General features: G+C 43.2%; 1 protein-coding gene across 4 annotated transcripts in view; it reads left to right on the top strand.

Moving 5' to 3' along the window:
• LOC101086180 (dynamin binding protein) overlaps positions 1 to 26,514 on the top strand; it is a 114,335-nt gene that overhangs the window by 50,331 nt on the left and 37,490 nt on the right. For 2 of the 4 annotated variants that reach the window (XM_023240827.2, XM_045040542.1), the window contains exon 5: positions 1,344 to 3,320. The exons of 1 other annotated variant lie outside the window; for it this stretch is intronic. In XM_023240827.2, coding sequence (XP_023096595.2) covers positions 1,344 to 3,320 — 1,977 coding nt within the window. Of the gene's footprint in view, positions 1 to 1,343; positions 3,321 to 18,190; positions 19,672 to 26,514 lie in introns of those variants that run through there. One more of the 4 variants, XM_019813697.3, reaches the window with a different exon arrangement.

Here is a 26,514-nt window from a genome sequence, read left to right as displayed (position 1 = left end):
TATATTTTAATGTTTGTTTATTTTTTGAGAGAGAGAGTGTGTGCACAAGCAGAAGAGGGGCGGAGAGAGAGAGAGAGAGACACCACACAATACAAAGCAGGCTCCAGGCTGTGAGCTGTCAGCACAGAGCCTGACGCAGGTCTCAAACTCACAAGCTCTGAGATCATGACCTGAGCCAAAGTTGAACACTTAATTGAGCCACCCAGGTGCCCCAGATATGTGTATATGGGTTTTTTTGTGGGTTTTTTTTCTTTTATTTTTTCTTTTTTTTCTTTTTATTTTTTCAATATATGAAATTTATTGTCAGATTGGTTTCCATACAACACCCAGTGCTCATCCCAAAAGGTGCCCTCCTCAATACCTATCACCCACCCTCCCCTCCCTCCCACCCCCCATCAACCGATATGTGTATATGTTTTATCATTTATAAACTAATCCAATGACACAGACTGTAAGAACACTGTTTAAAAGTAGTATTTTTCAACTTTTTGATCCTAGGAGCCCTTTTATACCCTTAACAGTTATTGAGACCCGAGGGAGCTCTTACTTATGTGGGTTTTTGATATTTGCAATATTAGCTATTAAAACAGAAAATTTAAAAACATTTATCAATTCATTTTTTAAAACCTATTATATGTTAACATAAACAGCATATTTTTAATGAAAAATAGTTTTCCAAACAACAATTTTAATGAGAAGAGTGTCATTCGTTTACATTTTTGCAAATCTCTTTAATATTTGGTTTAATACAAGAAAGCTAGATTCTCATATTTATATTTACGTTCATTCTCATTGAACTGTGGTTTACTGAAGTATGTGAAGTATATGAAGAAAATATAGTTCTGACTTTACAGACTCTCCAAAAAGATCTTGGGGCTCCCCCAGGATTCCATGAACCACACATTGAAAACCACTTGTTTGCAGAAACGTGTACTATTTTGTCACTAAATTGTCAAAATTCACTAAATTCACTAAATTATCAAAAGTATTATGCCCTGTGTGGCTCAGTCGGTTAGGTGTCTGACTCTTGATTTTGACTCAGGTCATGATCTCACGGTTCATGAGATCAGGCCCTGCGTCAGACTCTGCTGACAGAGCTGAACCTGCTTGGGATTCTCCCTGTCCCTCTCTCTGCTTCTCACCCACTTGCATACGTGTTCTTTTCTCTGTCTCTCTCAAAATAAGTAAATAAACATTAAAAAAAAAAAAGTATTATGCCCTTAAAACTCCAGATGTGTATTTCCCTGAAACTGACATTTAAAATGATGAGTTGTACTATTAGTTATGTTAATACTCTTTTGGGGTGATGACTCAGGTCATTATCTTTGCTTCTCTTTCTTTAGGCGACCTAGTGATTCTCGATGGTGCTCCCACTGCTGGCTGGCTGCAGGGCCGAAGCTGCTGGGGCGCGCGGGGCTTCTTCCCGTCCTCGTGTGTCCGGGAGCTCTGCCTGTCCTCACGGAGCCAGCAGTGGCACTCGCAGAGTGCCTTGCTCCAGATTCCTGAGTACTCGATGGGACAAGCCCGGGCGCTGATGGGGCTTTCTGCCCAGCTGGATGAGGAGCTGGACTTCAGAGAAGGGGATGTGATTACCATTACTGGAGTTCCTGAACCAGGCTGGTTTGAGGGGGAATTAGATGGTCGAAGAGGCATTTTTCCAGAAGGTTTTGTAGAGCTTTTGGGGCCCCTGAGGACTGTGGATGAGTTGGTAAGTTCTGGAAATCACGACGATTGCATTATTAACGGTGAAGAAGACACCCCTACAGGAGAAGAGGAGAGGGAGCCCGAAGAGGATGAGGAGCAGCCAGGGACCTACGGAATTGCCCTCTACAGATTCCAAGCCCTGGAGCCAAATGAGCTGGATTTTGAGGTAGGTGATAAAATCCGAATTCTGGGGACGCTGGAAGATGGCTGGCTGGAAGGATCACTGAAGGGCAGGACAGGCATCTTTCCTTACCGATTTGTAAAGCTCTTTCCTAAAACAAGAGCAGAGGAGACCATGGATGTGCCAGAGGAAAGCAGCCCTGCTGAGATCCCTGACACTTCTCTGGATTGTTCTGAGAACTCCATAGTAGTAGAAGGAAGAAGACATGAAACTCTCGAATATAAAGCGGAGAAGTCCAACTGTGTTATTTCTGAAACATCTGCTTCTCCCCTGGAGCATCTGACTTTTGCGTATGAAGTAAACAAAAATTCTCATCAGGACGAGGACACCTCAGGAGGGCCCCTGAGAAGCCCGGGCCTGGGGCACGAACAGCCTCTTGCCAAAGACTGTTTTGCAAAGGATCCTTCAGAGACTATCAATGGGGTTTCCTCTCAACCTCAGGTACCTTTTCGTCCCAGACTGCAGAAAAACCAGTATTATTCTCCAGTGGGAGGGAGCCTCCTAAGCTCAGAGCAGTATCCTGACCCTGTTCCCTTCGTAGCAAGGACTAAAGACTACTCCAGTCTACCTCCCAGAGGAATGCACTCCCCACCAAAAACCCTTCAGAAGCCAGTGCGACCTCCTCACAGTGGCTCTAGTCTTTTTGCCCCTAGGGTAGTCAGACCCAGCCAGTTGAGCCCTCAGCTCCAGGGCATGGTAAGATGTGTTAAAAAGCCCCACACGCTCAAAGAAAATGCCTCTGGCTTTTGTTCTGGATCAGAGGTGAAGCCTGGTCTGCAAGATAAAGGGTTCTCAGTGGAAGCAATGACACTTGTGCAGGGAGAAGGCAGCACTGACCTGGATTCTAAGTTGACACAACAGCTGATAGAGTTTGAGAAGAGCTTGTCAGGACCCGGCACAGAACCAGATAAAATTTTGCGCCACTTTTCAATCCTGGACTTTAACTCCGAGAAGGACATTGTCCGAGGTTCCTCAAAGCTACTCAGCCAGCAGGAGCTGCCTGAGAGGAGAAAAGCCCTAAGGCCACCGCCACCGCGGCCCTCTGTTCCAGCATCCACTTCTCCCCAGAGCCTGAAACCTGAACCTCCCTTGGCCGTGCGACCCTCTCGCCCAGCTCCCCTGCCTCCCCCGGCACAGCACAGAATGATATCCCCCAGGCCCCTAACCTGTCCCCATCCTAGCTGTGAGACCCCAGAAAAGGAGGGCCCTGAGAATATGGAACAGACTCCGGACCAAACTTCCCCGTGTCCGTTAGTACTGGTGAGGATTCAGGAAATGGAACAGGACTTGGATATGTGTAGCGGGGCTCAAGAAGAGCTAAACGTGACGGTGGAGGAGAAGCAAGATGAATCATTAAGGGCAGACACCCTTGAGGACCTTGAGTTCTACGAGAGCAACATTGAAAGTCTGAATATGGAACTCCAGCAACTTAGAGGTGAGTGGTGAGGAAACAAAATGTACTCGCTTCTTGACATCCACAAGTCCGCGTTAACAGCCTCCCTGTGCTTTTTAAGGGAGATGTTACCGTCTTCGACAAAGAATGATTTGCTGTTTCATTGCCTAATTTCATATCACAATTCGACTGGTCTGTCTTGGTATATCTTATGACCACTCACTGTAGCTTCCTGAGTTCACTTGATGCCCAGATAAAGAAGCTCAAACCTCATTGATGTTCATGCCTCCTGTTCTGGTGTGGTATGCATAGCAGTCAGGCAGCTGGAAAGTCCCTTAACCAGGCTGTAGTGAGGACTAACGACTCCTAGGCTAAGATTCATGAAAAACTGCATCTTATGTCTTTGTGGTTTAAGGACTGGGTTTCAATAGTAGCCATAAGTCCTAACATTTATTAACTTGTTCATAATAAGGACTGGTTACCATTTGCTTGCACAAATAATCTTCACAGCCACCCTAAAGGCACTGGGATAATTCATACGGCTGCTTTATAGATGAGAAAGGTAAGATTTGCAGAGATTAAGTAGCTTACCAAGGGAACTGGGAGCTCTTGTTTTTAACTACTGCAGTTCACTGCTTCCCACCTTGCACATTCAAATATTCAAATTCTGTCCCTTAATTTGGGGGTGACCAGCCTCGGGGACTCCATTTGTATTCACCAGACTTATGGGAGAAATAAATTATAAAGGAGAAGGAGAAAGGAAGTGAGGCACCAGCATTAGTCTAGGGCTCGCAGAGAACACGGCTGTGTCACTTCGGGCAGGTGTGCCAGAGAGCTCCGAACCCACGTGTCCTCAGGAAGGAAAATAATACAAAATAATGTGTGGATGTAGGAATTGCAGGATACTAATTGAACTCCCAGCAGGAGAATGGTGGTCCCGAGAGGCTGGCTCAAGAAGGCGGGCCAAGTAGACACGCTCACCTGCCCCTCTACTTTAGATCACTGCAAGCGACTGGAAAAATAAGTGCCAACAAGAAAGAGTATTATGGGAAGGCCAGAAGTGGAGTCGTCTTCTGAGAGAGGGGAAGCAGATGGTATTAAGGAGAGGAAACTTGTATCTAAACTATGCTCGGGAGAGGACCGCTATGCGAGCGCGTTCAGGTCTGAGGGGACTGCAGCCTCAGAGGCGGGGCAGGGCTGGGGGTGTCCTGGAGCAGATTTGCTGTGAAGGATCAGGGAAGAACTAGGGCATTTGGGCTGAACAGGGGCGGCAGCAACAGTTACCCTCAAGGGGACTTGTGAGGATGAGCTCTTAGGCATGTCCTCAAGAAGGTGATCACTTAGGGGCACCTGGCTGGCTCAGTCGGTAGAGCATGCAACTCTTGGTCTTGGGTCATGAGTTTGAGCCCCACTTTGGGCGTAGAGTTTACTTAAAATAATAAAGGGGACATTAAGAAAAAAAGTGATCATTTAATATGAGTACCTGAAGTCCTGGGGGGATTGCCAGATACCTTGATGGTTTCAGTGTGCCTGAAAAGGAGTTATAAGGGAATCTCAGTGCTGCATCCCCAAAGCAATACCAAGTTCCAGGATCTTCTACCACCTTCCAACTTGTAAGTTTTGAGATACACTGTAAACTATTCTTGCATTAGATATACGGGTGGCAGAACAAAAGTGTCTCAAATTTCAGGTAGTGGGAATTTCTCAATAATGAGGCTTTTAGGAGGGCTTGGCTGGCTCAGTGGGTCATGCAACTTTTGATCTTGGGGTTGTGAATTCGAGTCCCATGTTAAGTGCAGAGATTACTAAAAAGACATTTTTTTTAAAGTAACACTTTTTAGAATTAATTGTGTTCCACAGAAATGCTATGTCTTCTGTGCTTAAGGATCCCATGCAGTGTTTTTAAATGGATGTATAGATTAATGGACTGGTACTAAGTGATGAAATGGGTATTCTTTTTCCTTCAACTGACCTTCTTTTTTAGGACTAATTTAATAATTTAGCCAGTGTTCTTACCGTGCTTTTTTTTTTTTTTAAGTGCTAAAAGTTTAAGAATGTGATAGATCTACAGTGGGTGTGTACAGTCTTAATTAAAAAGATTTTTCTTCATTTGAATCTATCAACAGCATAGGCTATATTAATGTGAATTTTTTTTCAATAAGTATTATTTATGTCTATTGCTAATGTGATGAAATTATTCCTTGCAGTCACTAACAGTACCTCGTAAGGTCATCGTTTTCTATTTTCATAAAAATGATATTCAGTAATATAGTCAGTACAGTGAAAAAGAGGGAAATCATCAGTTTGAGCACTAGGCTTTACTCTTCCAATGCTCTTGATACAGCATTCATCTAATTCTGATTGATATTATATTTAGTTGTTTCTATGCCTCCCAATGTGAATTTTAAACCTACTGAGAAGATATACTTTGTATTAGTGTATCATTTCCCACACACCTGCCAGAGTATTCTGCAGGTAGTAGAGACCCATTAAATACTTGATAAATTGGATATAGTTTAACTGAATGAAATTAAGTTGAAGTTGCGTGTCTACTTCCCAGAGTTTTCATACATCTCCTACCTCTGTTTGTTACTTTGAACTTGGACCACTGTGGCTCTGGGGACTGTTGGAACAGAGATGCCAGTCCCCTTATCAGACACAGTTCATGGGTAGCAAAATAGTCCAGTGCTGTGTCAGACCCAAGGTAAGGTTCTTTGTTGTAGCTAGCTACACCTCCTTCTTAAGACTCTGGAATTATGGTGACATGAGGGTTCATTTTGTAGAAGAAGCTCTATTTTTTTTTCAAATCTGAAATGTCATCTTTTATAGTTTTCTGTTTCCTGCAGGTAGCTTTCAGCTTGTTTTTTATTTTCTTTACATACGGTAAGCATAACTTTAGTATTAGAGTCTGCATATGATGATTCCAAGATATTATGTGTTAGTGGGGTTATTTTTGATGTTGCCTACTCCTCATTCATGTGGTCTAGACTCCTTATGTGTCTGATTATTTTTTACTGTGTGCTGGTCATAGTATTTGCAAAACGTTAAGACCTACAATGAAGGCACCTGATTCCAGAGAGGATTTGCATTTGTTTCTATCAGTTTTTTTGTGATCTGCTAATGTTCCCAAATTCCCAAAGGATAGTAATCCTTGGGATTCAAGAAAAAGAAACTGGAATCTCTGTTAATTCCTAAACTATAAATTATTCTGAATTTTAAACTATTTATTTACATGTTCTTTTTTTTTTTTCAACGTTTATTTATTTTTGGGACAGAGAGAGACAGAGCATGAACGGGGGAGGGGCAGAGAGAGAGGGAGACACAGAATCAGAAACAGGCTCCAGGCTCTGAGCCATCAGCCCAGAGCCTGATGCGGGGCTTGAACTCACGGACCGCGAGATCGTGACCTGGCTGAAGTTGGACGCTTAACCGACTGCGCCACCCAGGCGCCCCATACATGTTCTTAAATAATAATAGTAATACCATAATCATCTACAATGAATAATTTTTCTTTGTTAGGCTTATATTAAAAGTTTCAGAGATTATAATTTTCCTGTCTTATGCTAATACTAAAAGAGATTATTAGATTATCATGGCACACACACATATACATATATAAGAAATGTGTGTGTGTATATATATATATATATACATACACATATATATATATATATATATATATATATATACATACATACATATATATAAATGCATGGTTTGTAATGAACCAAATATTATGACAAGATTATGTATTTCTATTTTTTTAAGATGTTTATTTTTTGAGAGAGCGCAAGTGGGGCACGGGCAGAGAGAGGGGGTAGAGGATCCAAAGTGGACTTTGCACTGACAGCACTGAGCCCCATGTGGGGCTTGAACTCACGAACCACGAGATCATGACCTGAGCCAAAGTCCAACTCTCAATTGACTGAGCCACCCAGGTGCCCCAACAAGATTATATATTTTAATAACATGTAAAAGTGTTCTCTACCTGATAATAGACTTTTTAAAGACTTTAAAGACTTTCTTACTTTTTAATTTAAAATAATTTTAGATCTGGGGCACCTGGGTGGCTCAGTCAGTTAAGTGGCCAACTTCAGCTCAGGTCATGATGTGTTTATGGGTTCAAGCCCTGTGTCAGGCTCTGTGCTGACAGCTCAGAGCCTGGAGCCTGCTTCGGATTCTGTGTTTCCCTCTCTCTCTGCCCCTCCCCGCTCACAGTCTTTCTCTCTCTCTCAAAAATAAACATTAAAAAAATAAAATAATTTTAGATCTATAGGAAAGTTGCAAAAAATTAAAGTTCTCATATACCCTTCACTCAGCTTCCCCTTAACCTTCACATCTTACATAACTATAGAATATTTATCAAAGTCAGAAAATTAACATGACAATAGGCAATTGAAAACATTAGAAGAGGGGAACATTAACATAAAATAAATTGTAAATAAAAATAATTTCAAAACTGTAAAGTAATACCACAAGTAATTAGTATTTAAAAGTTATTCTTAAAACAAGATTGTAAATACACAAAGCTTTATTTGCCCTGATCCTATTGATCATTGTTTTGTTAATATTCCAGGCATAAGAAAGAGTTTCCATCTTAGATTGATGTTGGTTGGATTATGAGTGTAGCTAAAAGCATCCTCAGGTGGGGCCATTAGGGTACATGTAAGTTCATTTTCTTTTTTAACAATGAAGTATTTTGTGTACTTGCTCTGATTTTGACTTTGCCATTGAAATCAATATTGTTTTTGCTAATTCAAAATTTAGACAATATTTTTGCTAATTCAAAATTTAGACAAACTGGGTGGCTCAGTCGGTTAAGTGTCCGGCTTTGGCTCAGATCATGATCTCACTGTTCGTGAGTTTGAGCCCCCTGTCAGGCTCTGAGCTATTAGTTCAGAGCCTGGAGCCTGCTTCAGATTCTGTGTCTCTCTCTCTGCCCCTCCCCTGTTCTTCTTCTGTCTCTCTCTGTCTCTCAAAAACTGAATTAAAAAAAAGTTAAAAAAATTTAGACAATAAATTTTTAACTATTCATATCTGTAAAAAATTTTATTATATTATTATAATTGATATACAACATTATATTAGTTTTAGGTGTACAACATAGTAATTCAATATTAATATTCTCATGGTCTCTTTAATCTTCTGTTAAAATATTTATAAAGAACTATACCCTGTAGCAAATATTAAACCCTGAAGAATGCTGGGCAGTTTTGGGTGGTATTCAAATAATGGAACATTCACTGCTCTGAGCAAGATTTAACACTGCACAGAATCATTTGTCAGAGTTGCCAGTTTTGCTTCTAGAACTTGGTATCACTTACAAAGTTTGTATGACATACACTGTACAAATAAGCTTATTAATATTTACTTGCAAGAATGACTCACTGTTAGCAGCACACAAGGCCATGAACACACACACTTGTAAACATAACATAGCAAGAACTACAAGCAAAACTAACTGATTAGATCCTGATCACTTTTCTGTGTACTCTTGTCTGGTCAACCTTAATCTTTCACTTTCTGTGTCAGTATTTTCTGTTCTTGCTTTCAACTTGACATCGGTAGATGCCTTCAAACCAGTAATGTGTCTACCTTTATTATTAGGCTTTGTTCGTAAAGGAGAATTATAGTATTTTCTCTTGTCTTCAAGATTTCTAGGCTGATTTTTCTTAGGATTCAGAGAGACCTATACATTTCTCAAGAAACACTGAGAAGCATTTTCCACATGGAAGCATTAGTCCGTCTCAGTTTGGTTCCTGAAATTAATTTCAAAGCTTAAAGTTTCATGGAAAACCAAGATATAGGAACCCCAACTGTAATTTTGCAAGACGGCTGGTCCAATTGTGACTCACTCTCAGGGGTCCCTTGGGATCTTAGCTTATTTGGGGAAAAGGGCTGTTTTTAGATTTCTCGCCTTGGATAAGCTCTGGGCTTTGAGTTTTTGACCTTTTCTCCTCAGAGGACCATTGAAACAAAAGTTCCGTTTTCTGGAACTGGCAAGTGCTGTGGGGCAATGCCGCTTCTGTGGTTATTTGCTTGTCTGGATTCCAGTTTTCTTTTGGTTTTGGCCAGCATGCTACCATCTTGTCAGTGTATTGATAGTTCGGAGATTTTAAAAATATTTCCTCCAACTTTTTAAACTTTTTTTTTCCTGTGAGAGGATTGGTCCAAATAACCTAAACTTTAATTATTAGAAATTTGAAAGCCCAGGATTAGTTTTAGAGAAGCCAGTATTTGGCTCCAGCTGAGAATTTGGAGCTTTAAATTTGGAATTACCACGTAGAGTCAGAGTAGAATCAGAGTAGGAGGCATCTCTGATTATAGCATGTTGGGGAATGAAATGCCATTTTGCAGGCTTCAGGATGGGATTCAGTTCAGTCATTCATCCAGCAAATGTTTGTTATAGGTACTGTGCTAAGGGCAGGGTAATAAACACAGATGTGCTCTCTGCTCTCAGAGAGCTTCTGGTCAAATGAGTTGCTAGTTAATAAATTAAGGTACATATCTAAAACACAGTATCTTCAAATCTGATAAATAGGTTGACTTCCAGAGCAATGGAAAGATTTGGGGTTAATCCACAGACTTTCAGGTTTCCCAGTACATGTTACTTTTAGAACCCTGATTAGGACTACATAATGTAGCCCTGAGAGAATCTTATTTTAGAATATCATAGTGTTTTCCTGTCTCTAGGAGAGGTTCACATGCCTCTCAATTTGACAGTAATCAGGGTTGTACATTCATTTCTTTATTCAGCAAATATTTCTTAAGCACATACTAGGAGGCAGGCACTGGCTATCCATTGATTAATACGAAGGACATAGTCATAGTACTATTCATATTTGTGTATCTCTGAAACTCCAGTGATCATAGTGATGTTGACCTCTGTGTGTAATCACACTGTTGAAGCCTTTGAACCATGGTCATAGTTACTTCAGTGTGAGTAAGGACCCCATTAGTTCTACATCAGTGCAGGGAATGGTAAAAGGTAGAGTCAGCCTCTTCCATATTGGGAGCCTCGCTCCTAAACTTTTCTTCCCTTGAAGGTAATGTCAAGGGAATGTTGACCAGAGACTCTCAGGTTAATTTTAAAAGGCTGTTGCACATCAAATCAGAATGTGTTTCAAGAAAGTAACATTTTCAACAACATACTGAGATCTAAGACCCACTAAAGAGAGCCATTCATTTAATAAGTTAGAAAATTACTGATATGGAAGAGTAACATCTTTATACTGAAGTGATCTACAATATTCTAGAAAGTATAGGGGCACCTGGGTGGCTCAGTAGGTTTGGCATCTAACTTCGGCTCAGGTCATGATCTCATGGTTCGTGGGTTCGAGGCCTGCATCAGGTTCTGTGCTGACAGTTAAGAGCCTGGAGCTTGCTTCAGATTCTGTGTTTCCCTATTTCTCTGCCCCTCCCCTGCTAACACTGTGTCTCTTTTTGTCTCTCAAAAATGAAAAAATGTTAAAAATTTTTTTTAATTTGAAAGTATAGTTTATTTCTACATCCAGAAGCTATTTATTATTCTGAAGACTCCTTGGTGTGCCTCAGTATTAAAAATTCTTTCTCAGGGCGCTGGGTGGCTCAGTAGGTTAAGTGTCTGACTTCAGCTCAGGTCATGATCTTATGGTTTGTGAGTTCAAGCCCCACATCAGGCTCTATGCTGAGTTCACTGGAGCCTGCTTTGGATTCTGTGTCTCCCTCTCTCTCTGCCCCTCCCTCACTCACACCGTGTGTGTGTGTGTGTGTGTGTGTGTGTGTGTCTCTCAAAAATAAAAACTAATAAATTTTTAAATAAAAAAATTATATTGAAAAAATAAAAATAAAATAAAAATTCTTTCTCAAACTAGTAAAACACAATGAGTTAAATAGCCAAAACATTTTGTGGTCTTTCAAGATGTAAAAGTTTATGTGAAAGGAATAATAATCTTTCTTTCTGATTTGTCAGTACATGAGAAAAAAAAGCAAGTATCTTTGATTTGTGGCATGTGGTTCAGGATGTTGGCTCAGTAAAAATTAGCTCGGTTACTTTAAATGGATTTTGTCTTGGTATAAAACAGCAACCAGTTAGAAGGCTTTAATAGTCTATGTTAATTCAGGACTGAAACTAGTTTTTCTTTTACAATAGGGGTTCAATGTGTGTCAAGAAATGTAGCTTGGAATGGTTGACTTAGTTATAATTAACCCATGAATCACTATTCTTTTTTTTTTTTTTAAGTTAGTTAAAGAATCTCTATTCCTAACTTTGTAGCATGGCTTTGTGAACATTTCCTCACGCTCAGCTCATGGCAGAGGGGAGGAGAAACTGGAATAGATCCAGGGATTTTAAGTATCGGTTTCAGATTTCACTGGGGCTTTGCAGGGATATAGTGAAAGGACCTGCCTGCCTCCTGCTAGCACAGACCCTTGGCCACAGTCATTCCTGCCACTACACGGCCACTGAGTGTGTCATCTCCCAGCCTACACTTTGCCAGATGTAGCAAGCCCCAAGAGATGAGAAACTCCAGGGCAGTCATTTAATTTGCATATATTGAGCTCCTGCTGTATTCCAGGCAGTGCTCTGGAGTTAGGGCAGTGATCTCTGCCCTCATGGGGAGAGGCAAACAGTGAGTAGAAATATGAATATGTACTAGAAGGCAAAAGAAGCTATGGAATCAGGGAAGGCCTCACTGAAAAGTGACATTTGCGTGAAGATCTGAATGATTGTAGGGAGCCAGCCAAGCCATTTTTGGGGGGTGGGGAAATCGTCGCAGGCAGATGTACAGCTAGTGTTTGAGGAACAGCAAGGAGGCCAATTCAGCTAGAGCTAAGGTGTGGGTTTTGTAGTTCATTGTTCAGAGTAAGACAAGCCACGGGAAGGTTTTGAGCAGGGGAGCAGTAAGATCTGGCGCATGTTATAGCGTCACTCTGGCTGCAGTGTGGAGGCCAAACAGAAAGACACAAGGGTAGGGGCACAGAGACCAGTTGGGAGGCTACTGCAGTGATGCTGCCGGCAAGAGGTGATGGCGGCCTGGACCGGGATGGTAGACTGGAGATGACGCGGAGTGCGTGGTCCTGGGTATATTTTGAGTCTGAGCCTGTAGGATTTGCTGGTGGATTGGGTGTGAGGTGTGAGAGAACAAGAAGAGTCAAGGATGACCCCGCGGGTGAGCAACTGGAAGGATTGGAGTTGCCAGTAATTTCTCAATTCATGGTGAAGACCGCAGGAGATGCTGGTTGGTGGGGGAGGTGGGATGGGACAGAGGTCAGGAGCTCTGTTTTGGTCATGTTGATGAGCCCATAAAACATCCGGGTAGAAGTATTGATTAGGCAAGTTTGATATACAGCCCAGAGTTCAGGGAGGGGTAAGGGTTGGAGACGTACATTTGGGACAAATCAATTTTGACAGCCCATAAACTTTATTTAAAGCCACAACGTTTAATGAGATTACTTCTTTAAAAAAAGAAAAGAAAGAGTATAGATACACAGAAGTGGCCCAGGCACTGAACCTCACCATTAGCGGAAGGAACTGAAAGACAGTGATCATAATTATAATTAATTGAGCACTTACTACTTGTCACACAGACTGCTAGGTCTTTGACACACTTTCATGAATCCTCCATATTGTGCATATATGACAAATGAGAAAGCCCAGGTTGACCCAGACTGTCACAGTTAGTAAGTGGTAGGGCTGGGGTTCAAATTCAGGTCGGTTTCATTGCACAGCCTTCTGTGCCCTGTCACTGTGCCACACCATGATGTTGGCGTGTTTCAACTTGAGAGAGGGATGCTTGATCTCTGAGAGTGGGTGTAGGAAGCAGCACCTGAAAAACGCAGAAATGCAAGGGCTCGCAGAGGAGGGATCCCAAAAGACCCTTGTCAACTTACTTCCAAAATAGTTTATTGTCAGGCATTAGCATTTTTTAGTACTTTCTTTCATCTGTTGAAAACTATAAGAGAATATATATATATATATGTCTTGATATCTTTAAAAAAAATACTTAACCCTTCTGCACAGATACACTTTTGGCTGCTTGCTTATCAGGAAGTCATACAGCTCTCCAACATGCTTACCCATTCATGCTAGCAACATCCCCACGCTGGTCATTCGTCTCTCTGAGCCCTCACCTAACTCATAACCCTTTCAGTTCATCACGAGGTTATAAATTCTGAGACATCTTAAGTGCTTCTCACAGCCCTGTCTCATTGCGAATATTCACACCCTTCAGAGCATGTCACATTTCCCCCCAAACACCTCTTATTTTCCAACACTCCAGCCCTTATGCCTTTTACAGTGCTCCCAGAATCCTCTCTGCTTCTGCCTTCCCTCCTCCCAGTCAGTTGTTGCTTTTCAGTAGTGCTTCATTTCTTCCTCTGTTGGGGAACTTAACCTTTAGATCTTAGGTGTCTTTCTTCTCCTTTATTTCCAGACCCTCTGTCCACACCACCAGAGGCTGTAGCACTGATGTCCTATGAGTAGCTTTAGCCGTAGTGGTCTCCTTTAAATTCTTCCTTTAGGCTGAGAGGCAGCGGCACTGAATAAGATTGGAAACCACATTTCCAGTCCTATCAGTGTTCCCTACATTCCTGCCATGTGCTAGGTAACTGCATATCTAGGAGAAGCCCTGGGGCACACCAGTGTTTGGAAGTGTAGAAGACCAGGAAGGTGAATCAGCGAAGGAGAAGACGCAGATAGTCCAGTGAGTGGGACCGATCCATCGGAGTGATTGCGTTGCAGAAGCAGAGGGAGGGCCTTGTTGCTGGAACACAGTCTCTGAGGCATTAGGGGGACTGGGATCCAGGGAACTAGCAGAGAGACTGGCCTGTTATCAGAGCCGCGACAGTTTCTCCATTTTAACAGGAGGGAAGGCAGAGTGTGTGGATACAGACACAGTAGGATGGTAGATTTGCTAGGGAAAGGATGAAGAAGCAGAAATAATTTATAAAGGAGGAAAAGAAAGGAAGTGAGGCACCAGCATTAGTCTGGGGCTCGTGGAGAACACGGCTGTGTCACTTCGGGCAGGTGTGCCAGAGAGCTCCGAACCCACGTGTCCTCAGGAAGGAAAATAATACAAAATAATGTGTGGATGTAGGAATTGCAGGATACTGATTGAACTCCCAGCAGGAGAATGGTGGTCCCGAGAGGCTGGCTCAAGAAGGCGGGCCAAGTACACACGCTCACTTGCCCCTCTACTTTAGATCACTGCAAGCGACTGGAAAAATAAGTGCCAACAAGAAAGAGTATTATGGGAAGGCCAGAAGTGGAGTCATCTTCTGAGAGAGGGGAAGCAGATGGTATTAAGGAGAGGAAACTTCTATCTAAACTATGCTCGGGAGAGGACCACTATGTGAGCGCGTTCAGGTCTGAGGGGACTGCAGCCTCAGAGGCGGGGCAGGGCTGGGGGTGTCCTGGAGCAGATTTGCTGTGAAGGATCAGGGAAGAACTAGGGCATTTGGGCTGAACAGGGGCGGCAGCAACAGTTACCCTCAAGGGGACTTGTGAGGATGAGCTCTTAGGCATGTCCTCAAGAAGGTGATCACTTAGGGGCGCCCTCGCTGGCTCAGCCTGTTAAGCTTCCAACTTCAGCTCAGGTCATATCTCGTGGTTCGTGAGTTCAAGCCCCACGTCAGTCTCTGTGCTCCAGCGCAAAGCCTGGAGCCTGCTTTAGATTCTGTGTCTCCCTCTCTCTCTCTTCCCCTCCTCTGCTCACACTCTGTCTCTCTCAAAAATAAATAAACATTTAAAAAACTAATGAAAAAAAATTTTTAAGGTGATCATTTAATATGAGAAGTCCTAAAGTCCTGGGGGATTGCCAGATAGCTTGATGATTTCTGAGGACCTGAAGAGGGGCTGGCTGGAAGGGAATCTTGGCTCAGTGCTCCATCCCCAAAGCCACAGCAAGTTCCAGGCTCTTCCATGGCCTTCCATACCTGTGACTTGGTTTGAGATACACTCGAGAACCATCCTTGCATTAGATATACAGGTGGCAGAACAAAAGTGTCTTAAGTTTCAGGTAGTGGGAATTTATCAATAATGAGGCTTTTTAGAATTATGTTCCACAGAAACATCATGTCTTTTGTGCTTAAGATGAAAACATGACGTAACAAACTTGGAGAGCTTAAGTAACTTCCCCAAGATTCTACAGCTGGTGAGTGGCAAAGTCCAGACTCACACCCAGGGCTGGCAAAGCTGTGCTCTTAACCTCCAAGCTGTCCTGCTCTCTGCCTGGCATCTAGCACATGCCCCATAAATGCTGCAAACATCAGCTCCTCAAACCTGTCTGTACCTGCTGGGTAACCCATGGGCAGAGATGTGTTGAGGACTGAGACATAAGTTAGACATGGTCCTTGCCTCCAAGGAGCATTCAGTGTAATAAATGGAGTTACACACGCATAATAAAATAACGTAGGTGAAATGAGAGAGAGATTTGCTCAGTGCTCTGAAAAACAGCAAGAACTGTAGGAATCAGAGAACATCACTGGGGCACCCTTAGTGTGGAAGCGTCGGTCACCAGACGAGAGGCATGACCTGCATAGTTAACAGAGACATTAACAGAAGTGTAGGGAGGCATGTGTTCTTGCTGGTTCTTTTCTAGTCTCCTCCCTCTTCTTCCTTTACCCTTCTGGCACTTTCTCTCTGTCTCCTTCTAAATCCTGCTGCCTGTCTTCCCTCCTACCATTGAATATAGCAGTATTTCTGTCTACGGGGGGCAAGGGGTGCACAGATAGTCACTGCAGCTGATCGCCCCCACTCTGGTGACAAACAGCAAGCATCAGGGCCCTGTGGCACTTTAGGGCCTCCGTAATTTATCTTCTTTTTATATCTTCTCTCGGTTGATGTGCTAGGTGTGTTTCTTACAGTGCTATCTTTATCAAAGATACAAAGTAGCTAAAGGGAACTTTGTTTCCAGTAACAGTGGGGGAAAGATTAATCTTTATTTTCAGTATTTAAAAGTGTGCCTGGCTTACTTTATGTGCCAGTCTAGATGCGCACTGTGGTCAAATGGTGAGGAACGGCCCTGTGGTGGCTGGGCTGGGGGGTGGTGGCAGGGGGCACGGGTAGACTCCAGGACTGGAGGCACAGAGGGAATGTCAGGGGAAGGGAAGGGGCCAGTGTGAGCACACCTGCCTCAGAAGTGGCCCACCTCTGACTTAGATCGTGATAGAGTTTACTTGTTCGTTTGCTTGGTTCGAGGGAAATTAAGGTTTTCTAGTACGTTTTTGAGTATCCCTGTTCGTCTAGTGCCACGAAGTCAAACAGATCTGAGTTCAGATTGTGGCCTTCCCTGGCTGGTACCAGCTTATGTGACCAGGTTATTGAAACTCTGAGACTCTTTCTTTGTCAGCAGTAAAGTAAGGGTAATACAGTACCTCTTTGCAGGGTACTGAAGATAAAAAAAAAAAAAAAATTTTTTTTTTTGTCAGCTTGCTAGCCCTCGCCCCGATTCTAGCACATTCTCACACTGGAAACATAGAAGCTTCCAGGGCTGCCGCTGCTACGGCTATTGGTTTGGAAGGTGTGAGGGAACAGAACAGAAACCTTCATATCAGAAGATTTGGCAATCCAGAGATTGCAGCCAAAGGGTGCATACTAGCACCTTGGGTATTTGAGGAAAGGACAAAGAAGTTGTGAGGAAAATGGAACATGGATTTTTTAAACTGAAGGAATCAGAGGTGTCATAGAGGTCAGTGGGCCTAGATGTCTACAGATGGGTACATCGAGTCCCAGAGAGAGTGAGTGGTTCATCCAAGAGTAAACATCTAATTATTGACACAGCATCTAACCCTGGTCTCCTCACGGTTCTGTATATTGTTTCACAAATAGGGATTAGACAGTGGTTCAAGGAACCGTTCCTGGACGTTGATAGATGACCAGTTAGCTAAAACAATCATCTTACCAAAGCCTGTCTCTGAGCACAGTACTCTCCCTTGAATAAAGTAAATGGCATTCGGTCCCTTGGGTTCTGCCCCAACCTACCGCTCCAGCCTTTTCTCTTACTACTTTTCTACATATTCCATCCTCCAAACTGTTCCCCATCTCCTAGTCCTCCATAGGTAGAAAGTCTGGGGAAATCCTGCTTGTGCTTAAAGGCACTGCTCAAATGCCACCACTTCCATGATACCCTCCAGCTGCCCTGCCGGGGACTTTGCTTTGTTGCATTGCCCTTGTGTTTGTTATAGCACCTGTCACATTAGATCTTCTGTTGTGGGGTTGCTCCTGCATTGCAAGAGGCAGGGACTGAGTTGTTCACTTTTTCTCTCTTCAATACCTCACCTATAATAGGTGCCCATCTAATGTTTGTTGATCCAAACAACATTATAGGCACCTTTTCTGCTTCCTAACCTTATTCCCCAGTTCCTGAATATTGCTGGATGATTGGATGGAGAAGAGATTTAGAAAATGGTTTTCATGCTTCTCTGGCATGGCACGTATCAAGGGAAGTGTGAAAAACATACTTAACTACATTCTTGTAGGGGACAGTTTTAAAATTACTCAGACACCAGATGAGAGTAAAAAGGAAGTTTTTTTTCTTCCTTTCAGTGGGATGCCCCATTGCGTCTGCAGGCAGGAGTTGAAACCACTTGCGATTTGAGTGTGTACTCACTAACTGGTAACCTGACTCCCATAAAAAGCAAAGCTCTCACAGGAGGAAGAGTTCTCTCTCTTAGGGAAACAGAGACCTGCAGAGTTTCAGATGTCTAAGGATTAGAAAGCTGAACTTGGAAGATGAGGAACAGAGGTCCAGTTTGAGCTGCACATGAAAACATTGTTTATACCCCTGGTTGATTACAGAAATATGTAAAGAGGCCAATGAGATTGATAGATGACCTTACCTTGGCTTTTAAAGGGGGCTGTTCTTGCTCACTCTGCTTTTTCTACAAAACCTTCAGAACAGCAGAATACTTCCACCTTCAGCACAGAAAGCAGCCAAGCCAGTTTGACCAGCTTGAGGGAAACACCAAACGAAGCTGCCAACTCCAATCACATGAACACTAGTTACTAATTATCTTCTGGCCTCTGTGGGGAAAGATATAGCAGCTCACTGATTGGATCCGAGGTTGAAATAACTCCACATTTCTCTGTGCTCCCAGCTGGAGGAGCAAGAAGAGTGAGTGTCTCGAGCACTTTGGGAGACATTTTCAGAAGGACGGATACAGCCTTGGGCTAAACCGCACCTGTCCACATTTCAGCCCCACCCAGGCCCATGGAAGAGGGAAGCAAAACTCGAGTCTTTAAGTGCACTGAACATGTGTGAAACCCACAAAGATAGAAAAGAAAGAGGACCGGGCAGGAAAGGGCACTGGGGCTCCAGCTGGGAGTATGAAGATCACAGGAGTCTACAGAAGAGGGATCTTACAGGGCTGGATGGACTTTACAGAGAAGGCGCCTCGGATTCCAGAAACTGGACGTCAGGGCACAATCGGCCCTTCAGAAAAAGGCATTGTGGATACTGGGCTTTTGGGCAGAGCGAACCAAGTTCAGACCACGAGGAAGCAGAGGAAAGTGGAAAGGACTGTATGGACTATGGAAGTGTGATTCAAGACTGTGATGGTTACTGGAACTCAGGAGATGTAGATTATGGGAATCTGAGCCCCGAGACGAAGGATAATTGGCTTACAGGCAGCCCAGAAAGCTGGAAAGCTGAAGGATATAGGGAAACGAATGGCTACGTAGATGGTCAGAATCTGAACTGTAATCCTGAGGACTCTAAAGAAACTGGACAACAGACTCACCACAGTGGTTTGGATGATCCTGTGGGGAATGGTGGTCAACCTGAAAAGTGGCACGTGGACCACAGGAATTTTAATTATAATGCTGAGGATTGTAAAGAAACTAATATTTATCGTAGAAACCGCAGCAATTTATGTCAGGTTCCTGGGAATTATATTAATGGTCTGTCTGTGGACTTCCCAGATTTGAATGGTGTCACTGAAGGTAAAGAATTTGCCGAATACTATGAAGGGGACAAAGGTGTGTGTCAAAATGATAAAATCTATCCCAAAACAAAGACTCCTGTCGTGGATCAGAGTGACTTTGATACAGAAAATAAAGGCCACGACACTCTATTTGCAAACTGTGAGTATAAATTTCAGAATTACAGAGAAACATATTCTGCCCATCCGATGAAGGATTTGGAGGACAGTGGCATGGACAGAGCAGGAATGATGGCCCTTGGGAGCAGAGGGATCTTCCCGGATGGTCTGCGGAATCAGTGGACGAGAGGGGCTCGGGGAGAACACCATAGCGGCATTCCGCAGGGCCCTTCCTTAGGAAAGAATACCTGGCATTTAGAGGCCGAGAGAAAGACAAATGGCCCTGAGACTTGGAAAAGGAATAGTCGCTACCGCCGCACAGCACCCAGCACCCTGAGACGCTCAGAATTTGTGCAAAACAGGAAGAAAACTCAAGGTACGAACTCAGCCAGCCTTATTAGAATGCTAAAACATGAAAGAAGGTAATAGGGGTGGTTATCTAGGTACTAGGAACACCCATGTACTTAAGGAAACTGGCGCTTGAAATTCTTTTTTCAGTGTATCTTGAGTGAGAACAACCTTAGAGATTTAATCCCTCTGGGAGGCACTTTTCAGAGCCAGAGCGGATACAGTACTATAAACACACACCATGGCCTCCAGAACGAGACCGTGTTCTCATGGGAAATATCTTTATCATTCTTGGTTTTGTCAGGGGTCTCTAATCCCAAATATCTTTCCAATCTTTCTTTAATATTTCTTTGTCTCATGGGAATGGCAAGTTCATTACTGAGGCACCAAGCGAAAATTTATTTTCCTGGCAGGATCTTTCTCTCCATCTCTACGCTTCTTTAGACGTTGGGGAAAAGAGGATTTAATTTGTTTTATAGAGTGTTTGTATCGTTACACTCAGGAATCTTAAGTGAATGATGAGCACTACAACTCTTCTGGAAATCAGAGGATTATTTATATTCTTCGTGATGCTTTGTACATTCAAATTACTTCATCTCACTTCGCCTTAACTGTTTTTGTAACATGATACATTAAGAGTCTTTTATAATGTAGAGGTTGTTTCTTTCTTGCCAGTTTGTCTTCTGCTGTTCTCTGAAATGAATTCTGTTCATTTTGTTTTGTTTTGTTGTGGTTGTTTTTATAATTACTGGATTCCCTGTTAAGTCTTTCTTTTTATTTACGCTATTCTCTCACGAAGCCAACTTTCTGGTGGAGGCCGATTTGAGGGTGGTGTAGGTTATGAGCAGAGGATAAGGGTTAGAGTCAGAAAATGTGAATGATCTAGAAACTCCATCTCACACCTTCCTCCTGAGCGGGAAGTCTCTCATCTAGATCTTCAGAACAGGCTCACTGTTGGTGGGGGCATGACAAGTCCCTGGTGTGATCCCAGAACTGCCAGTGGTTTATCCTGTGGTCTTCCGGCACAGGCTTAACCTAACCAGAATTTCCAGGGCATTGTTTTGGATAAATCAGGGTCTCCACCTGCATTTATAAAGATAAAAATGAAACTAAGCCCGGCTTTAATTGGAAGGCTGAGGTATTTAGCAGCTAGCCATTTTTTTCTAGGTGTGTTTTTGCTCTGAGATGATAGGGATTGAATGACTTATAAATTCCTTCCAGTTCAAATCAACAACAATCAAAACACACACACACACACACACACACACAATTACACAAGTGATTCTGTGATTCCTTATATTGGTTTTTGTGTTGCTCCTATTCCCTTCCCCCACATCTGTTCCGTACATGAACTTTGTTTCCTATCTTTAGTTCCTTATTGTATTAAGCCTCCTAAGTGTAATCTAAGTGTGTTTACTCTGTCTGACTTAACAGGAGTCAAGCCCTTCTCTCCCGAGTGGTGCAATTTGCCCTATGATCTCTCTTAAACCAGCTCAGTTCCCCCTTCTGTCACTTACATTTTTACAACTCTCTCTTTATATTCGAGGGCTTCAGTTTTGATGGTATTCCTGTTTAGCTTAATTGACATCCCTAGTTTATACCACTAGTGTCCTCCTTGGCCTATAACAGAATCTTAGTCTGCCCTGAAATCCTTTTGCTTTCTAACATTCTTTGCTGGCTGTGTCACAGCACAGGCACCAATGTCCTTGCTGAACGTTACAGTTACAACATGTAATTACAGAAACAAGTGTTAGAGTCTGTCTTCTGCTAGGAGTTCACGTCTCAGCCCCACCATTTACTAATAGTATAACTTGAGGTGAATTACCTAATCTCTCTGAGCTTCGGATTCCTTATTTATAAAATGAAGATAATGACACCTGTGTCAGTGAGAGAACATAAATAAAACCCTTAAAGACATGCCTGGAACATAGTAGGTGCTCATAAATTGTGATTTCTTGGTCTTTTGTCCACCCGCCTCCCTTCAGCCTTACAAGTTATTCCACCAGTCTATCACTGCATGGTCACCTCTCTCCTGAGATCCAGATTGACCCCCACTGAACATCTGCCCTCAGGCCCTGTGTCTGCAGGTGTGATTATCTACGTGGAATGTCCCATCCCTTCCTCCTCTCCCACCCTCCCCTGCCTCCCCCTACTCCATCTGAGAAACAAGGTGCTATCTAATGGCCACTCCCAGCCTGTCTCTCAAGCTAGAACCCAAGTCCTTCTACCATAATGTGCCCTTCCCTCACCTGCCTTATCAGTTCATTTTCCTATGGAGGCCTCAGGCTTAGAGATTGTTAGGGCATGCCTGTTAGGGTTTTGCCCTTAGTCCTAGGGTGTGGGCCCCTCCTCCTGAGAGGTGGGTCTTACTTCTAGGGTGCAGCTTTTTTGATGTTTCAGTACAACATGAAGTGTTTATTGAATCTCTTGACTTAGAGGGACTCAAATTTCAAGCCGTGTCTTCTCAGCCCCAAGCAGTTGTGAATATCTGCCAGGCTTTTTGGCCTCTAGCTGTTACTGCTTTCTGCTGGCTTCCCAGAGTCTCATCACCTGCATGCATAGTTCAAGGATTTGAGGGGAATTTCTGCACAGATTTTGGGCTGCTCTCTCTGTGGCTTCCTCTTTTCCAGGATTTCACGCATAATACCTAGCCACTTCACAGCCCCAGAAATGAGCCTTTGACTCTTCAGCCCAATAAGATTGCCAGTTGTTGGCTTTCCATTTTTGCTTGATTTTCCCCACATTCTAGAAGACTAGGGATTGACTTCAGGGAGTAAAAATTGGATAAATATGGATCTTACCTAGTTTGCATCCCTTGTTTTGAGTCCTCTCCCCTCTAGTTTTCGGCCTGCTTTTGGTTGCTTTCCAATACCTTCACACAGTTACTTTAAAAAAATGCCTTATCCAGGGTTGCTAATAGTTATCGATAGGGAGGTTGGTACGATGTAAGCTGCTCTCCCATTGCTAGACCAAAAGTCGGCACCAAGGGTTTACACTTGCTAGTAACATAAATGGTTGTGATGGGAAAGGGACGAGGTGCCTCAAATTCTGTGTTAACTATGGGTTAAGTGATAGTAGGATATGTAAATGAGGAACTATTACAGAGAGGAATAGGACATGGAATTCAGGTGAGAGTCCAGGCTTGGAGGTTCAGGATTGGAGGGCTCAGTAGCATCCTCCTGTCTCACTACACATCAGCAAGCCCAGTGTTTTATAAATAATGGGTAACCACCCATGACTGGGTCTTAAAGTCTCTTCCGTGGGTTATAAGTAGCATTCTTGAAAAATAAAACTGAGTAGAAAATTTCGTAGCGCATCTCGTGTAGGAAAAGTATGCATGTGATACTTTCATGTGTGTGTGTGAGCGTGTGTGTATCCACACACACGTGTTACATGTCATGTATATACTGAATCACAGTGTAAAGTGTGGGCTACCGTTAAAAAAAAAATGTTTGAAAAACACTTAAATCTGACCCACCGTTTTTATAACCAAAGAGATGGAGCACAGAGAAATTGAAATATATGTCCCAAATCAGTCCCTAGGTCAGGAATAGAATCCAGGTCTCCCGATGCCCAGACCAGTGCTTATACTGCGTCACCAGGGTTGAAGCCAGAAGCACAGCTCTGCGTTCATGCCATATAAATGAACCTAGAAAAAGCAGAAAGTATTGTATTAGGGAAGTCAGGGGAGAGACTTCAAGTGGAGGGGGGCGTAGCCGTGTAACATGCAGCAGAGATACGGGAGGCGTGTGGACCAAAGAAAGACCTTGCATTTGCCAGATGGGGTGAAGAAGAGGAGCAACCAAGGTGTAAAGCACATTACATGGGGTTTAGGAGGGAAGTGGTGATGAAGATATACTCTCGATTCCTTTAAAGTTTGGACAGTAATTGCCGTGGAACAACAGAATCCAGGGAAATCTGTTTTGTTCTCTCCCAAGATGATAAAAACCAGCACAGATTTGAAGGCACTTTTGCCAGTGTTCCACAGGTAGCGCAGTTTTTAGGACTCTGTGGGTCAAGGTTTCTTTTCACTGCAAGTATACAAACATGATGTCTTTGTAGCTGCAGACTGTATTCAAACTATTGGAATAAAATGTCTGCCAGTCAATCCAAGACATTAGCTCTTCATCCTGGCTAATTTCATATGCTGATTAGAAGCCACAAGCGCAATAGATGCCAAGAGGTCTCTGCCACTCTGGAGACAGGGGCCATACTCCTGGGAATTAACTGGGCAGTAACTAATGGCCAGCAAAACAGACTGTGGAATTTCACTGTGGGTAGGATGAGTCGTGCTGGTGGAACCACTGTCATTTACGTACTGGACATTCTCAGAGCACCTTGTGCCGCTCTCTCTAATTTCATTCTCTTATAATAAATATTAGCCACTCATCTATTTTTATCTAACAGAACCGTACTGAGCACCAAACACTGTGTTACATTCTGGTTCCAGCTAGATTGCCTGAAGATCCTGAGGAGGGATGAGGCTACTGCTCCGGTACAAGTGGGCTGCAACCAGCTGCCCTTGGGCCCAGCTCTTCACTTTCTGCGTCTCCTTCAGGGACCATCTTTCTCATGACGTTTGTACCCTTCTCTGAACTTCGGCATGGTCGCCTCTTATTGCAGACCAGCACTTCCCATTTACTCATAGTTTCTGCACCCTCTTCACTTTTCATTACATATAACCATACTCGTCCCAACACTGTCTTTGCGACATTATTGCAACTTCTGCTTCTATTTCTGTCTGACCCGGCTGATAGTTCATAATTCAGATTCCCAGGAGAGTGAATGTAATTGACTCACCTTGTGTTTTTTTTAGTCCTCATCATATGAACTAACCATTCATTGATTAGGTACAAATCCCTGGTCCAAATGGTAGAGGTGAAGTCCAGGATGGGGGCGGGGGGGTCACCTGGTTGAAATCACGGCTACATGGATGACTGATGGTGCCGATTTGGTATGCAGTGGGCTCGAGGGGGCAGGCGATCTGAGGCTTGGCTGGCCCAGACCAACCCCAGGATGTGGAACTGGGTGGAGGTATCTTTTGGCTGTTACAGTGGCAGGGTACAAGGACTACTTGGGCTTAGAAGGCAAAGGCCAGGGACTCTAAAATTCTTCATTGTGTAGACCTGTCCTATGCAATGCAGAATTGTCCTGGCCAAAATGCCAGCTGTGTCCCTATTGAGACACTGGAGAAGATGGATAAGACTTGTGCCTGCATTCAGGAACTTGCGGTTTCAAACAGAAAACAGCATATAAGCAAATAATTAAAATACAATTTTATAAGTCCTATAAGGGGAACTATTAGATACCTTTCCCCCTACTTGGCCCTATTGCCTGTGTAAACTTGTGTAAATTATTTAATCCCTCTATGTTGCAGTTTCTTCATCAGTAAAACCAGATGATGTAACTATGTGGCAGTATTATGAGGGTTAAGTGAGTTTATAGACACAGAAGTACCTAGAACCGCACAGTAGAACCCGGCGTGTGGTAATGCAAAGTAAACATGAGCTGCCATCATCCTTTCACCAGTATACAGATCCCACGTCCCCTTTGAATGCAGTTCAACAGGGATTTGGTAACTAGAACTTGTACTCAGCACTGTGCCAAGTATTGGGGGTATCCGGAGAAGGATGCCTCCCCCACCCCCAACACACACACAGAAGTTTCCAGATCAATTGAAGAGGCAAATGTAAAAATATGAATAATGTAATAAAGTACACGAGTATTTGGTTTAGATGGTGAATGCTGTGGACAGTCAGAAGAGGGAAAGCTCAGTCTTGAGTTATGGGAAAAGACTTAAGGAAGATGTTTGAACTTGAGCTAAAGCTGAAGAGAGTGAGTAATGGAGGTTGACGTAGGCAGAGAGAAGCAGGGAGAACATTCCTGGTTGGGGAAACTTTATAAGCAAAGATACATGGTTGTGGTGACAAGGAGGAACCACAGTGTGTGGAGCACTGGAGTATTAAAATCTTAGAAACCAGATGCTAGTTTGGAGCAGAGCCTGAGGAATAAGGCAAGCTGGGTCTGTCTGTGGGGAATCATCTCCTCACTTGTAATCACTGAAACTGTGAGTGGATACGTTCTCTGAGGAAAGGAGCAACTAGGGAGAAGATCAGGTGTCTGAGAACTGAGCCACAGTTTGGGGGAAGGGGGAGGAGGAGGGAGGCCAGCAAGAGGCATAGGGCAAGATCATATGAAGAGGTCAGGAGAAAACCAGAGAATTTAAAATAAGAGAGAATGGCCAGTGCTTTGAAGTGGCCCAAGGAGATCAAGGATAATGCCATTGGATTTGTCGAAGAGGCTGTTGGTTGACTGAAAAGACAATATTGTTGCAACCGTGATGATTCAGAATTACTTGCAAAGGACTTATATGGGGGATGCAGTCATAGAAGGAGGGCATGAAGACCCCTCTTTCAAGACCTCTCACAAAAAGAACCAAAGACCTGTGACTGTAGCTGAAGGGGCACAGAGTCGGACACGGCTTTCATGTGTTTACTTTTTAAAATCAAGGTGTTGCTTGTTGGAGGATAGATGGGTAGGTAGGAGGTAAAGGAGAGGAAAGGGTAAATATGTGGAGGCAAAAGGCAATATATGTAGGGCCATATATCCCCAAGAGCTGGGAGAGAATTGAAGTCTGGGAAAGAAAATAAGATGATCCTGTGGTTGGAATGATCCAGTCTGGCAGACTCCCACCCAACCCAAAGACCTTGCCTCTGCCATCAGGAGCTGTATTCTCAAAGACGGTTGTATGTTTTTTCCACAAGCCATTACCTAAATTGTTTTCGTATAATGTTTCATCAAAAACATAGGAATATTGGCCTGGGAAGATTCCAGGTCTCTGTAAAAGCAAAAGATATGAAGGAAAGGCAAG

Source organism: Felis catus, chromosome D2 (assembly GCF_018350175.1).
Source record: "Felis catus isolate Fca126 chromosome D2, F.catus_Fca126_mat1.0, whole genome shotgun sequence".
NCBI classification, from domain to species: domain Eukaryota; kingdom Metazoa; phylum Chordata; class Mammalia; order Carnivora; family Felidae; genus Felis; species Felis catus.
The sequence above is the reverse complement of the archived record's forward strand: the minus strand, read 5'-3'. Positions and strand labels throughout refer to the sequence as shown.